The sequence below is a fragment of the Branchiostoma floridae genome, chromosome 5, assembly GCF_000003815.2.
Source record: "Branchiostoma floridae strain S238N-H82 chromosome 5, Bfl_VNyyK, whole genome shotgun sequence".
Classification (NCBI taxonomy): Eukaryota; Metazoa; Chordata; class Leptocardii; order Amphioxiformes; family Branchiostomatidae; genus Branchiostoma; species Branchiostoma floridae.
The window spans coordinates 17,369,261-17,383,622 of record NC_049983.1 but is presented as its reverse complement, the minus strand read 5'-3'; the positions used below and the strand labels follow the sequence as shown (position 1 = coordinate 17,383,622).

At 42.1% G+C, this 14,362-nt stretch overlaps 1 protein-coding gene across 1 annotated transcript in view; it reads left to right on the top strand.

Moving 5' to 3' along the window:
• The first annotated feature begins 11,829 nt into the window (after window positions 1-11,829).
• The window catches only part of LOC118416236 (olfactory receptor 2L3-like), a 2,808-nt gene continuing 275 nt past the window's right edge, over window positions 11,830-14,362 (top strand). The window contains exons 1-2 of the mRNA XM_035821321.1: window positions 11,830-12,557; window positions 13,724-14,358. Coding sequence (XP_035677214.1) covers window positions 12,129-12,557; window positions 13,724-14,358 — 1,064 coding nt within the window. The 5' untranslated portion in view covers window positions 11,830-12,128. The remainder of the gene's footprint in view (window positions 12,558-13,723; window positions 14,359-14,362) is intronic.

Genomic DNA, 14,362 nt, shown 5'->3' with positions numbered 1-14,362 from the left:
TATGAATTGCTTCTGTGTGTTTCTTTGCATGGGGGTGTGGGTACATGCATATATTAGTGACATTTGGCCTACACGCAGTAACTGATTTGCGACGACGATGACTGGCGGTCAGCTTCATCTACTGATGACGACACTCAAGCAAAAAAAGCTAAAGGCACAATTCTGTACCTTACGGACATAGGTTTGCAGATTATATAGATACATGTTCAGTCGTGGATCTTCAGACTCATATGAATTTTGAAAGAAGATCAGACAAAGACAAGTTTCTAAAATGTGCGTCTGTGCTTAATCTAGAAAAAGATGGCTTTTCAATCGATAACACACGCCTCCCTTTAGATATACCGGAATTTGACATACTTGACACACGTTTTCAAAAATCTCTACTCGGAGTCCACTCAAAATCATCTAACGACGGCGTGAGAGGAGAGTTAGGAACTTTTCCCTTTATAATATCTGCTAGAATTCAGCTCATTAAATACTGGCACCGTTTGGTAAACTTACCTGAGGACTCGCTACTTCGCGATGCATACAACATGTATTTACTGATAATCAAGACTGGATTAATCATGTTAAGGACATTCTCTGTTACCACGGCCTTGGGCAAATATGGGCGAAACCTGAGGCTTATAAAACAGATTATATTGCTAACCAACTGCGCACCAGGCTACAAGATATATACATACAGGAGTGGTTTAGTTCTATTGAAAACAATTCAAAACTATCTTTTCTTAGCAAATCAAAAGAATGTTATGAACAAGAAATGTACCTTTATAATATAGATAACTTTGAGATTCGCAAAGCAGTAACTCAGTTAAGAATTAGTAGCCATAAGTTGAATGTTGAAACAGGCAGATACTACAATGTAGCCCCTGACCAAAGGTTCTGTCCATTCTGCCCAAATCATATTGAAGATGAATCTCATTTTATAATGGAATGTTCTACATACGCTAGTTTACGCAATGAATTATTTACGTTTCTCGAAGCAAGTATAACATATTTCAAAAGACTCGATGCTACAGACAGATTTGCACATTTATTTAGATGTCAGAACTCCCATAATGCAAAAATAGGCAAATATATCAAGGACTGCTTTGCTATTAAAAAGAATACTGAAGCCAATGATTACCCTACTTCATTATGATACTATATGAATGAATTATGCATATTAGCCCTTATTGTTATGTTAACTATGATGTTAAGCTTTATCCTATACCTCTTGCTTAGTGGGACCACGTGGTGCAGTGGCAGCATATTCGGCTCGAGACCGAGAGGTTGCGGGTTCGAATCCGCCTGCCGTGTCACCGATCTTGTGCCCTTGGGAAAGGCACTTTACACGACTTTCCTCACCTAACTCAGGTGTAAATGGTACTTAGCTGCGGCTAGTGGCCTTGGCGGGGCTTTCTTGGCCGAGACAGGCTTAGGGGCATGTTCGGGCATGACGCACCCGCCATGACACACGAGTCGCGCGATCAGGGGTAGGAGGAACTCCTTACATCCTTGGTCGGAAGTCCTCCTAGGAGACGGATACTCCGAATAACAAAGCTGCATCTGCTGAAGCCGTCTCACATGTGTCAAACAGTTGTGTCCCTGTGAGACTTAGTGCTCCAGTAGACGAGAGGGTGGAGAAGGAATTGCACACCCCTCCTTCACCATAAAAAGTCATGTGCGGGTCAGGCAAAAAAACAGGTAAAAATGCCTGTCTGCCTGCTCATCTGTCGAAACGACAGGAGAACCATTAAAAAAAATAAAAAAATACCTCTATTTTGTACTTTATGTAATAGTTGTTGCCATGCTTTGTGAGAGGCCGTCTTTCAAGAAAATACATCTAAAGCAGAAAGGCCGTATATGGGAATGAAGGGTATCACTCCAGCTTTAAGAACAGCCGGGTTTCAGTTTCTTCACTCTCTCTGCTTTTCGTAATTTTGGGTGGAGAACAGTTTTTTTCTCATAAAAAAGTATGCAAAAAAAGGGGAATGTCGACGTGGAAATAAACCCATCACCTATATTTTAGTCATGAAAATGACTGATATTGTCGGAAAGAGAATACACCTAGGATTAATCTAGCAAAAAATAAAGAAAATCGTAACACTGTGATTTTTACAATAACCCGACGCGCGAGGCATAGCAACACGGCTCACAGACCGCATATGGACGGAGAATCTGGGTCAACGGGCGAATCACTTCCAACGCGTAGAAATACAAGAAAGCGAAACTCGGGCCCAAAACCAAATTGCACCAAAAACACATCACTTCTTACGCTTTTTAGCCATGCCAGTATTAAATGCCACTTCGCAGCAGATTATGAGAAATTTGAACTCAAACACGGACCCTCGAGACCCATTCGTCACATTTTTGTCGCGCATTGGTGTGTGCACCGTTGATATCGCCACTTGTGCACACTAAGAGCAAACATAAGACTATAATGGCGAAGCTCAAGCGCGTTTAAGACATTGATTCTACAAGGCTTTGGTTCTCGAGGTTCTCGAGCCGAAGCTCAAAATTCAGCTCTCTAGTGGCTATTCGGTCGCTGACCATGACGAGTTCGTTAAGCCGGCGTCACACTTCTAGGGACCGTTGGTCGAATTTTGTGAACGCCAGAACGGCAGGTTTTCAAAAGATTATATCTAGCCTGAAAAATCTAGTACCCTGCTGCATTACTCGGGGACTGCTAAAGCGGTTAGGTATCTGACTTAAGATCCGGCGCGTTAGATTTGATGCCGTTGTTACGATTTCCTGGTTACTTTGATCCCTTGAATACGTGCGGTATCAATATTGTGGTGTGCCACAATCTGTTACTAGCTGTTTGCCTCTTAAGGTGCCCTCTCACTGCTCTTGTGGCACGCTTGCGGCACTACGGGGTTCGATAACGCAGATGTACCCTCAAGGAACCTAGAGGTGCCGCAAACGAACCTAGAGTAGAGGTGCCGGTTGCAAGCGCAACAAACCATCGCACATGTAACACACGCCTCCCAACAGTCATACCGGAATTTGACATAATTGATATACGCTTTCAAAAATTTCTACTTGGAATCCACTCCAAATCATCTAATGACGGCGTTCGAGGAGAATTAGGAACTTTTCCTATTATGATTTCTGCTAAAATTCAGCTCATTAAATACTGGCACCGTTTGGTAAACTTACCTGAGGACTCTCTGCTTCGCGATGCATACAATACTGTATTTACTGGTGATCATGACTGGATTAATCATGTTAAAGACATTCTCAATTACCATGGCTTTGGACATATATGGGTGAAACCTGAGTCGTATAAACTAGATTACATTGCCGACCAACTTCGCTACCGTCTACAAGATACATTTATACAGGAGTGGTTTGCTCGCATAAAAAGCAATTCAAAACTGTCTTTTCTTAACAAATCGAAAAAGTGTTATGAACAAGAGACATACCTTTATGATATATATAACTTTGAAATTCGTAAAGCGATAACCCAGTTAAGAATCAGCAGTCATAAATTGAACATAGAAACAGGCAGGTATCATAATGTAGCGCCTGACCAAAGGTTTTGCCCATTCTGTCCAAAGCAAATTGAAGATGAATGTCACTTTGTCATGATGTGCAGTAGGTACAATGTTTCACGTAATGAGTTATTCACATTCCTCGAATCAAATACAACAGATTTTAAGAGACTCAATGATACAGACAGATTTGATTATATATTCAGATGTAATAACTCCCACAATGCTAAAATAGGCAAATATATAAAAGACTGCTTTGTCATAAGAAAAAATGCCGAAACTCATAATTAGCCCCACTCGATTGTAATACAATATCAATGATTTAAGCTAGCTCTTATTGTTCTAGAAATCAGGATGCCAATTATTTTATTCTATATTCATAATCTGCATATGTACTAAGGTTGATACTTGTTTTAGTAATAAGGATGATAAGTTTGTTTCTTCTTTTTTTTTTGCCATACATTGTACCGTGTACGATCGTTGCGCAATAAAGTTCTTCTTCATGTGGGGGTTCTTTAACGTGCATGGGGTGTGGCTCTCCCCATACACGGGACCTCCATTTAACGTCCTATCCGAGGGACGTCCCAGGCCGAAGCTAGGTACTCATGTTCACCTGAGTAAAGTGAGGAAAGCCACGCGCGGATCCAGGGGGAGGCGCGCTAGGCCCTTCAGCTGGCGAAAAAAAAAAAATTAGCAAGATAAACCCAGGCTGCTAGGGGTCTTCGGAAGTTATGCTAGGAATATTGACAACGTTATAAAACTAATTCGCTTATTTGAAAGGAGATTTTCTGGTAATTATAAAGAGAAACTTGCAGTTTGCAATTACTAGTGGGTCTTTCGAGTCACGTAAACTTACGGTAAAGGCCCGGGGCGCGACCGCATCAATTTCTCCCCATGAAACTGGTGGGTCGCTGTAAGCCAAAATCGGCGCTCAAAAATATAGAAAGAGCGTGAAAATTTTGTAAGATCTCCAGAAAATCAGCGGAATTTAATTACTTTTGATAAACTGGGGATTTCTATCGCCCGTCATCAGAGAGACCCCGCCTTGGGAAAATCGGCGTCGTGCGCCGACACCCCCCTCCCCACTCCAGTTCTGATCAGTCGCCGCAATGACTGTGCTGACGTTTTTGTTGTCATTTTCCCCCGATTAGTCGTCATCAATTGCCACCGCAGAAGGCTCGTTCTCATTTAAATGTCGAAATGCTGTCGCCTGACTTTACGCCTTGATATGGAGCAAACTATAGACAACATGACTGGTTCCTTCATTTTTCCACAACCCCTGTAATGTTTTACAAAAGATGCACCACAACATTCGTAGAGGTTGATGGATTAGAAGATTATCATAGCCACGGGTGGGATTTCACACCCTAAAAAATGGCTGTCGCCTGAGAAGAAACGAAGAATTCAAATAGTAGCCAAAAATGTAACAATTCAGTTCCCAGAATGATTGTTCGGCAGTTGAAACCAGCTACCCAGGCCCTCTGCCCGATCACGTCTGATCGCCCCTGTCACTGATCTTGGAGGCTGTGTGAGGTGGTTTATGCCTGTCGCCAGATTCTGTAACAAACGTTACCACCACTAGTACGATGGTTGCCACGGTTATATTATGCACGTATAAGACTAGAAATGGCCGTTTTTGTAACGCTGTACAGTTTTTCTGGCTTTCTAAAGAAACAAAAAAGGGTTGGTGACTGTCATTTGTATCTCACCATGCTTAACAAAATGTTGTACAGAAATGACTGTAACAAACGTTACCATTGTTCGATGCTGTCTAAGCTTTCTATTTGACCTGGTGTAAAAAAGCTGCCCACTTTTCAAATGCCCCTAGGGACATCCACTTATACCTAAATGATGTAGTCAATAAGGTACGTCCTTTTGAAGAGAACAGGGTAAAGTCTACTGTTGTAACAAACGTTACCGGTAACGTTTGTTACATGCCCTGTAATGTATTATCAATGGGACCGAAAATAATAAGTTGCCATTTTTTGGCTATGGTTAAAAGAGGAATTTTCCCAAACAACCAAGTAGTTTTCAGTGAAAATAAAGCCGATCTATTTTTCGACCAAAAAAATGCCATTTTCGACATTTCAATGAGAACGAGTGAGAAGCAAAAAGAGTCCGAAATATATGTAATTTCAAATGCGTAAGACACTTTCAAAATCGTCTCCGGCAAGCCGCTCAGATCCCACGAGAGTTCTATGCGATTTCATAGGAGCGCGAGCCGCTTCGCGGTGAAAGGCAAATCGGCAGCCAGGTACAAATAATTTTGCGATATTGTTTGTGTAGCGTGGCGTCATTTATGAATATTAACAAGGAGGAACTAGCCTTCGTTAGGTTTGTTAGGTTTGTCATGAGTGGTAGTTGATAAAGATAGTAAAAAAACGTCCCTAACGTGAACTAGACAGCCACAGACATGACAAAAAGTTAGTGTTCGTTTGCTTCTCATATTTGCTCAGAGATGGCTCTAAAATGCACCAGAGAGCCTCTATTTCTTAAAATTTTTCTGGTAACTGGGTGTCGATTCATAGACCTACAGATGTGGAGAAACAGATTGTCGTATGACGTTGAAAAAGAAACATTTATGTTGGATGATAACGTTCGCTTTTGAGTTACAAGCAGTCTAATCATTGCTGGTAGCCTGCTGCCGATAGAACACCAATCTTGCAGTCATTCCGATCTATAAAGCCATTTTTCTCAATTTTTACAGATGTGATAGACTTTATAGACATCAATGGTCGCCATCCGCCGACAGTGAAAAGACTCCGCGTCATACAAAATCGTGTGAAATATCAAACATTTTCATTTGATAAATTGGAAAATTGTTGAATAAACCTATAAAAATATATTATCCCATATACATGGTGCAAAACACATATTCAATCGAGTCAAATCTGGCATACGGTTAATTAGTGTCCGTTCATTTGGGTCATTTCTTTTACGGTAAAAGTCGTTCAAGATTATTTACAACATATGCCATATAATTCATCATCATAAGGGAAATCCTTTCATTACGTATCTCATTTTGGGGCGTTTTCATCATTTTGCCTTCATTTTTCATGAAATGAAATGTTCATTTAGTCTAGAAACGCCGCTCGTCAGTGTGAGTGCAAGAGAAAATCGGCAAAAGTAGCACAACAGTGCTGCAGTGAATGAACCCAGCAGTGCCGCAAGCGTGCCCCAAGTACAATTAGAGCACCTTTACATACACAGCTCCAAAAGTAGGACCTGAGAAATGGTGGCATGCAAATGCCAGGTAGGTCTGGTTAAGCTTACGTTTCATCCTGAGCGACCTTTACCAGTCTTACCTGGCCACTTCCACCGCTGGTTATTCCCGTATTCCGTCTTCCAGCGAAATCGAACGCCTTGTATTCCTTGTGGCAAAGACATATATACTCCTGAAAAGATAGCGGTATGGTACACAGCTTCTCTTTTAAACCAAGGTAAGCTTTTGAATATGAAACCCATTCTATTTAACCTGGTCAGCTAGCCTGGAGTCCAGCCTTTGGTCCTCTAGATCTCCGAAGCGACCGTCGGCAGCGGACCAAGGCTAAACAAGGCTGGACTCTAGTCTACGGGTCATCAGCCTCTCTTTCTCAGGGCCATGTTGGTCCCGGTGCCGACGAGCTGGCCTGTGCTGGCTGTGGAAACCATTTGGATTCCGGGTCGATTTTATGCTGTTGTCATGTCGCAATCCTTCTTTGACAGCATTGACTTCCCCGCGGAGTTGGTAATTGGAATGGGATTGTACCTTAAAGGTGTCATCTGTTTTCCTACTTTTCAGATACGACACTGCACACAACTGAAAATTTTGTATCATACGATATCGTTGACAGAAATCAGTGTGAATTGATACAACGCTAATAATGTTGCCAGTCAGCTAATGCCGGAGATGTGAGTTGGTACGAGGCATTGCTTTCGTGTTGCCGACAGTCAATGGTACGTACCAGCTCTCCTAATCCTTCCGCCCATGGTTTCTTCTCAGTACCTTGTATACTTGATGGCATCAGTTACTCGTTTAGTAGTTTAGTTAGTTAGTTACTCATTTTCGTTAGTCGCATATCTGTGGTGACGTTGATATAAGTTGTTTGCCACTCGAGTATAGCCAATATTGCCCTTATCATTGACATTGCCAATCAATCAATCAACTAACCAACCAATCACCCCATCCACCCATTAATGCACCCATTAATCAATCATCAATATGCGGTTGTTAATTGATGACGTCTTTAGTGAGAAACTCATCATGAAGTACGTTGTTGACCTTACCAAAAGTAACACGCACAACTCACATTCTACAAGAATAATGCATATATATATATTGAGTCAAAATGTTTTCAAAAAACAGGTTTATTGTGCCATAAATTCACATGACATAAATTATGTTAATGAAGTAAATTTCCCAGACCTACTGACATTCGGTAAATTTTCTAGCATATTTCCACACTCACGGTACGAAACCTATCCGTTCCTAAAGATAAAGTTAACCAAGCAGATAAAGGATACATGTTTCTCTTTCTTGTGATGTGTTTATTTAGCTGCTAAAATACTTAAATCACCAGAAATTTGCCAATGAAAACGGCGGCCAGGTTTGCGATAGTTACAGGTTACAGGTTCGCGATTGTTGTTACAGGTTTTTTTTCTATTTGCTTTTGGACAGACGAGGACAATGCGGCACTACGTATACACTCAAGTTTTTGTAACTTATATTAAAAGTGCCACATACACGGTACAGGCAGAGGGTAAGAGAGTGTTGCATTTTGTCCTAAGGAAGCGTTGTATGATGGCAAGGGGTGTAGCAATTTCGACGTGTGGCAATTTCGAACTGTCCTGATACCGCACTGGCTGCGTGACCCTGTGTTTACGGTTCTTGCGTAGTCTCTACCAGACTCCGTAGGTCGCGCGCTGTTACCTAGCCAGCTATAATTCTCTGGACGGATCACACTAATCTCCAAGCAGCTACCATAATGGCATAAGATAGTACCAAACTGGCCAAGGAGTGTAGTCATCCAAAGGGTGTCAATTTTCCCTGGTAGCGAAACACACCCCTAAGCCAGCTTCACTCCTCTGCCAGCTTTTGATACTATCTTATGCTACAGTAGGATATGTTTGGAGATTAGGCTTACACTCCTCTATTTGTTCCATTTCTACGGTTTTTCCAGCGACCCGGAGTCTGGTAGAGACTAGTGCTTGCGCATCGATGTGCTAGACCGCAGCAGAATGAGAGTAGTCGTACCATTTGAAAGAGCAGATTACGAACTTACTGACCCCAGTAACTTTAATTTTAGAGGGAAAAGTCCACTGGAAAGGATTCAACGTTCTTTAATTGTGAAAACAAAATTATTTTTTTCTGGTTGTCTCTGGTTATTTTGATGTGATCCTCATGTTTATTGATGAGCGCCGGCGAAGCACCGAGGTACTTTTTCCTATCGATATCACTACTACACGCCAAGACACAGCTTTTTTCAGAAGCACTTGTTTTTATTCACTTTGACAAACAAGACAGCCGTGGTGGTAATCTACTTATATTCACGCCACCACTATCCATATATATATATAGAAGTATAAACATAACCAGACTAAGCAAAATACAAAATGAAGTAAGATGTAAACCATACTGATAGCAAAATTGAAATGGAAATTAAATATAATGTGTATGACAAAGTTGTTATACGCCCCTATCCCAATAATAAAGGTCAAATTTTACAGGCAACTAAAAAGCTTGGAAGAATAAATGAATCAGGCTGTAAATTGTTTGGAGGTTGTGATAAAATTTCAAGTTATAGCTAGAATTTTGGAATTAATGGAATATGAAAACGTTCGGATTAAAGTTAGCTATGACTCCACCGGAGTGACATCAATGCCAAAGACAGCATCTCAACTGTTGCTGTGTGTTTATGTTTAAAACCTTTCTTTTAAACAGAGAGATGAAGAATTACCCTGATTAGTCTCATTACCGTTACCAGAATGGCTAAGGTTATGTTTTTTTCATTATTCTGTCAATGCAATGCTTTTGGATTGTTTTTCGTATTTCATATCCCCAATATTTCTTTAAGTTCAACCGCTACTGATACTGTGGGCGGGTGTCTGACGAGTGTCTAAACAAGTCTCGTTTCTTATGAACTCTGGGTTGCTGCCAGGTTCTCAATTACTTTTTATTATTCCCTATCCCCTAACTATTCATCCATTCCCGCTGTGGCAATTACCTATAGGCGAGGAAAGAACTCACTTGACTAACGCCTCGTACAATACCGCTCAAGTTGCTAACCAAACATGGCAAACAAATAATCATGCCTCCGGAGCTCCTACGACAATATATACGTCATGTATGACCACCTGTTGAGACGTGCACGACACATATGTGCGCCGTTCGTCGGTATCGTCTCCTCGCCTCCTATATCTGCGCTTCAAAACACGGAATATTTTTTTTTACATGTTCAAAACTTTTTAAGAGGAATCCCTTTGCATTTCAAACAGAAAGAAGGGGGTATCTGAGTTTAAGTGGAGCAAGTTGACCGGCACACCTACTGTCGCACCTCGATCAATTGTCCGTGTTTTTTTTTTCCTTCTCTCTCACCCAACGTTACTTGGTCTCACCTACAATGTAATGAAAAATGATTCGAAATTTGGTAAATAAAAGGCCTCAAATTGTACCCCGAATTTTACGTTGTGCACATTATTTTCGGGGCAAGCAAAGAACACTGCAGGGCAGTTTACGGGGCATGTCGGTAGGCCTACTTAGACTTAGATCCTCCCGTGTCTAGTAACACATTGGGCAGCAAGCAGTCTCCATTCAGGGCGGTTTTGGGCAAAGGTTTCCGCTTCCGTAGGTTTATGTTCTCAATTGGCCAAGGTCGCTAGGGGCCCGGCTCAAGCCCAGTAGCAGAACTCGGTACTATAGCTGTCCAGGGGAGGGGTAGCAGGCAGGTGTGAGTTTACCCTCAGAGCCAGACAGCCGTGGCAGTTCTTTCCGGAGACCTTTGATATAAGCACTTCAGGGTGGAGTCATGCAGGAAGGTAGTTTGCCGGGTCCAGGCCCAGTAGTTTTTTTATTAATAAATAAAGCTTCACACAAAAAACAGCATTACTCCCCTGTTGTGTTCTTGCGCGTGTTGCACGACGACTCTCAACATCCTGTATCTTGTAGTTGGTCTCCAGAGCTTTCTGTGCTTCATGATTATTTCCTGTTTTTTTCATGTCACTCACGAAATCGGTGTTGTTTGGCGCTAACCATTGGAATACACGTTCCCATGGTTAGCACTTTCTATCAATAAAAAGCAATAATTCTGATAGGAAAAGATCTTTATTGCAAGATTAATCGCTTATTGATTTGAATAACGACTACATAGCGCATGATTGCCATGATTGTCTATAACTTATGTATAATATCTACTAGTACAAAATTCTACTTCGGAATCAATTCTGATGTTCGCCTTCTTTGAATGCTGTGTAGAATGAAATTGTCACGTTGTATTTTTGTAAGTCGAGTTTAGTAGAAGTACCTTTGTTTCAGATCATTCGATTGTGTAAACCTAAATGGTTTGTTACTTTCGTTTAAGTATTGGAGTCAACGATGACTAATCGGTGTCATATTCTCCATTGGCATCCGATCCCATGGTATTAAACACTTACCTCATTATCGTGTACTTTAATCTTACAGACCTGAGTTATCGGGGTCAATTGTACCACAAAAGAAAGGGAAAAAAGAATATAATTTCTTGTGCGGTGGTATTGGCACTGGCATTGGCACCATTCGGATAAAGTTAGCTATGAATCCATCAATGCCAAATACAGCATGTCAACTGTTGTTGTTTCTTTATGCTTAAAAACTGTATCCTAAACAAAGAGATAACGAATTACCCTGATCAGTATCATTTCTCATCATTCTGTAAATGCATGACAACCCTGACGTACAAGGTTTCCGCGACTTTCATGTCGAGTCCATGTTAGATGAGTTGTAGCCTCTTCACTACCACATGCAGCTAAACGCCCACTCACATTATCAGATCAGTGAGCACACAGCATGATTATGCTGTGTGCTCACTGATGTGATAATGTGAACTTTCATAAACTTTCCTCATTAAGTCGCGGAAACCTTGTACGTCAGGGTTGTCATGGTGATGTGGGAAAACAAAACCGACAGTGGTCTTGTAACACAGCTAGTCCTGGTAAATAATTAGGGGATAGGGAATGGTCAAGTACAAAGAAAAAACAAAGTAATTGAGAGCCTGGCAGCAACCCTGAGTTAATGAGACATGAGTTTAGCTTTCACAGTCTTCATCCCTGCAGTATCAGCAGTGGTTGACCATTAAAGAAATATTGAAAATATGAACTAAGACAAACAAACCCAAAATCATTGCATTGACAGAATGATGAGAAATGATACTGATCAGGGTGAACAAAACAGCCGGGTGGAGGACAGTGGTTCCATCCCGGCATCTTCTTGAATACAGAAACATTTTAATCATTCGCTTCGAAATGCCACTATATCCCAAAACAGCTGCCGGTTGGCACTCGTGGTATATATACCAGAAAGAGCTACTCAACACAAATGATGAACCTCAATTCACCTCACAATTGTGTCACTAAAAAGGAAGCATATTCTTGTCTGAATTTCAGATTACGGATTCAGATCACGCCAGGTGACACGAGGTTATGAGGCTTCCCATCATCTCACCTGAAGCCGTCACAAAGCTGACGTCTGCCATGGCGGGCGCTTTTACAAAAGTCGCAAACGTCACAGAACAACTTGCCGGGGGTATTCTCAATCACTTTGTGACACGTCATGTAAACGTGACCTATGACCTCGCCAAGAACGTGACTAACATCACAGCAGAAGGAGTCAGCAGCCTTGTAAAGTCCATAGGCGATGTCGGCATGTGCGAGTTCACATTCACCAACGTCACAATCAGCGGAAACACAACCGAGGAAGTGGTGAGCTACAACCCAGTCAACTGTGGTCTGTACGGCCTCTACCCGCCTATTAAGTATCTTCTGATCCTCGTCCTCATCGGCTTCCTGCTCTGGACACTCTTCGGCAACGGCTGCCTGATAGGCGTCGTCATGACAGACAAGGACATGCAGGTGGGTGTGTCATAGTCTTTGCTTTTTTATGTCTTGTGGCTGACTTTGTCAACCATACCACCACTCTGCTAGACGGCAATCGCGCGGAGACTTTCAAATTAGGGTGTAAACTACAGTGATTGGGCATAGAATTTGACAGAGCTCTTAACAAAGTTCATTGATAAACACGAACCCTTTTACGGTTTGTATGCATTGTTTTCTTTTCAGTCATACTTTCACCTTTCGCATGACAATCCAGTTATGAAATCATACCTTTCGCATGACATTCCAGTTATGAAGTCAATGGCTACACACATCCAATTTAGGTCGCAGCGAGTTCGCAGCGCAATTGCTGTCTAGTGAAAGAAGAACTTTATCGCACGACAATTGTACATGGTACAAAGTATGGCAACAACTATTACATTAGGTACAAAATAGGGGTATAGGATAAAGCTTAGCATCCTAGTTAACATATTCAAATACATTTTAGTATCAGAATGAAGAAAGCTAAACATTAGCTTCAGTATTCTTTCTAATAGCAAAGCAGCCCTTGATATATTTGCCTATTTTTGCATTATGCGAGTTCTGACATCGAAATATAAATGTATGTAGCATCGAGTCTTTTGAAATATGTTCTCTGGTGTAGTACAGTACAGTCAAGGGCCAATTCCTCAGAGTCTGCCGCCGTTGACAATCAAATGTTTTGATATGAGAAGAGAATGGTTGCTATTTTACTTTTAAATGTGTTTTATTAATTGACAACTAACGGCCGGTCATAATTGAAAAGCGTATGTTTTTGCATATAAGAACTAGGTCTAATTGAAAGGTTGTTGTTGTTGTTGTTGTTGTCCTCATTTAACGTCTATTATTTTGCTAGACGTGGTCTCTAGGTTATATATCTATCTATCTATCTATATATCTATCTATCTATATATGATAAGGTTTTAGTGTTTGCAGCAAGAATGTCGGGGTACAAATTGTCCCTCTCCATTACGGTTTCATTTCTAATATTGATTGAAACGACATATTAATTATGAAAGGAAAAGGAAGAAACTAGTTTTGAATTTCAACCCCTCATTTGAATGTGCATGTATTAAACAAATGATGTGGTACAGTATATCATAAATTCCGGCCAAAAAAGGAAGCTTTTTTAAAACTTTGATTTACCAGCAACAAACCGCTTTCAGGAACCGGGAAACATTTTCCTGTGTGCCCTCGCCCTCTGCGACATTGCCCAGTGCCTGATGTTCTCACCAAGTGCCATACACAGCCTGTTGCACGGCGTGTCTCCCGGCTGGCTCGGGTGCAGGATCCAGGCTTTCCTCGTCTCTTTCCTGTCCTGCCTGACCATCTACCTGCAGGCGGGGCTGCTGTTCTGCCGCTGGGTGCACATCGCGTTTCCCTACCACTTCGCCAAGCACCTGGCAAGCAGCCGACTCGCTCTCGGCATGGCCGCCTGCTTCTTCGTCGCCCTGGTGCCGCCTCTGGTCGGGATCGCACGGGTCGGGCGCGTGTCCACCTGGGCGCTTGACGTGGCTGCTGCCGACATCGCGGTGCCCGTGAGCCTGCTGTTGCCGTGCACACCCGGCGGCACGGAGAGCACCGTCACCACGTTCCTGTGCGGTCTCGGGCAGATCATTGTGTGCTGCATTGCCGGCCTCATCTCCAAGGTGGCATGGGACAACGAGAAGAAACACGACACGAAACGGGCTTGGGCGGCCCAGGCTGACCAACTGCCGAAGAAGCTCAAAGCTGCCAAGACCTTCGGGATCGTTGTCGGAGTCCAGTGGGCCTCGTGGGTTCCGCTGATCATTCTGGTGATGCGA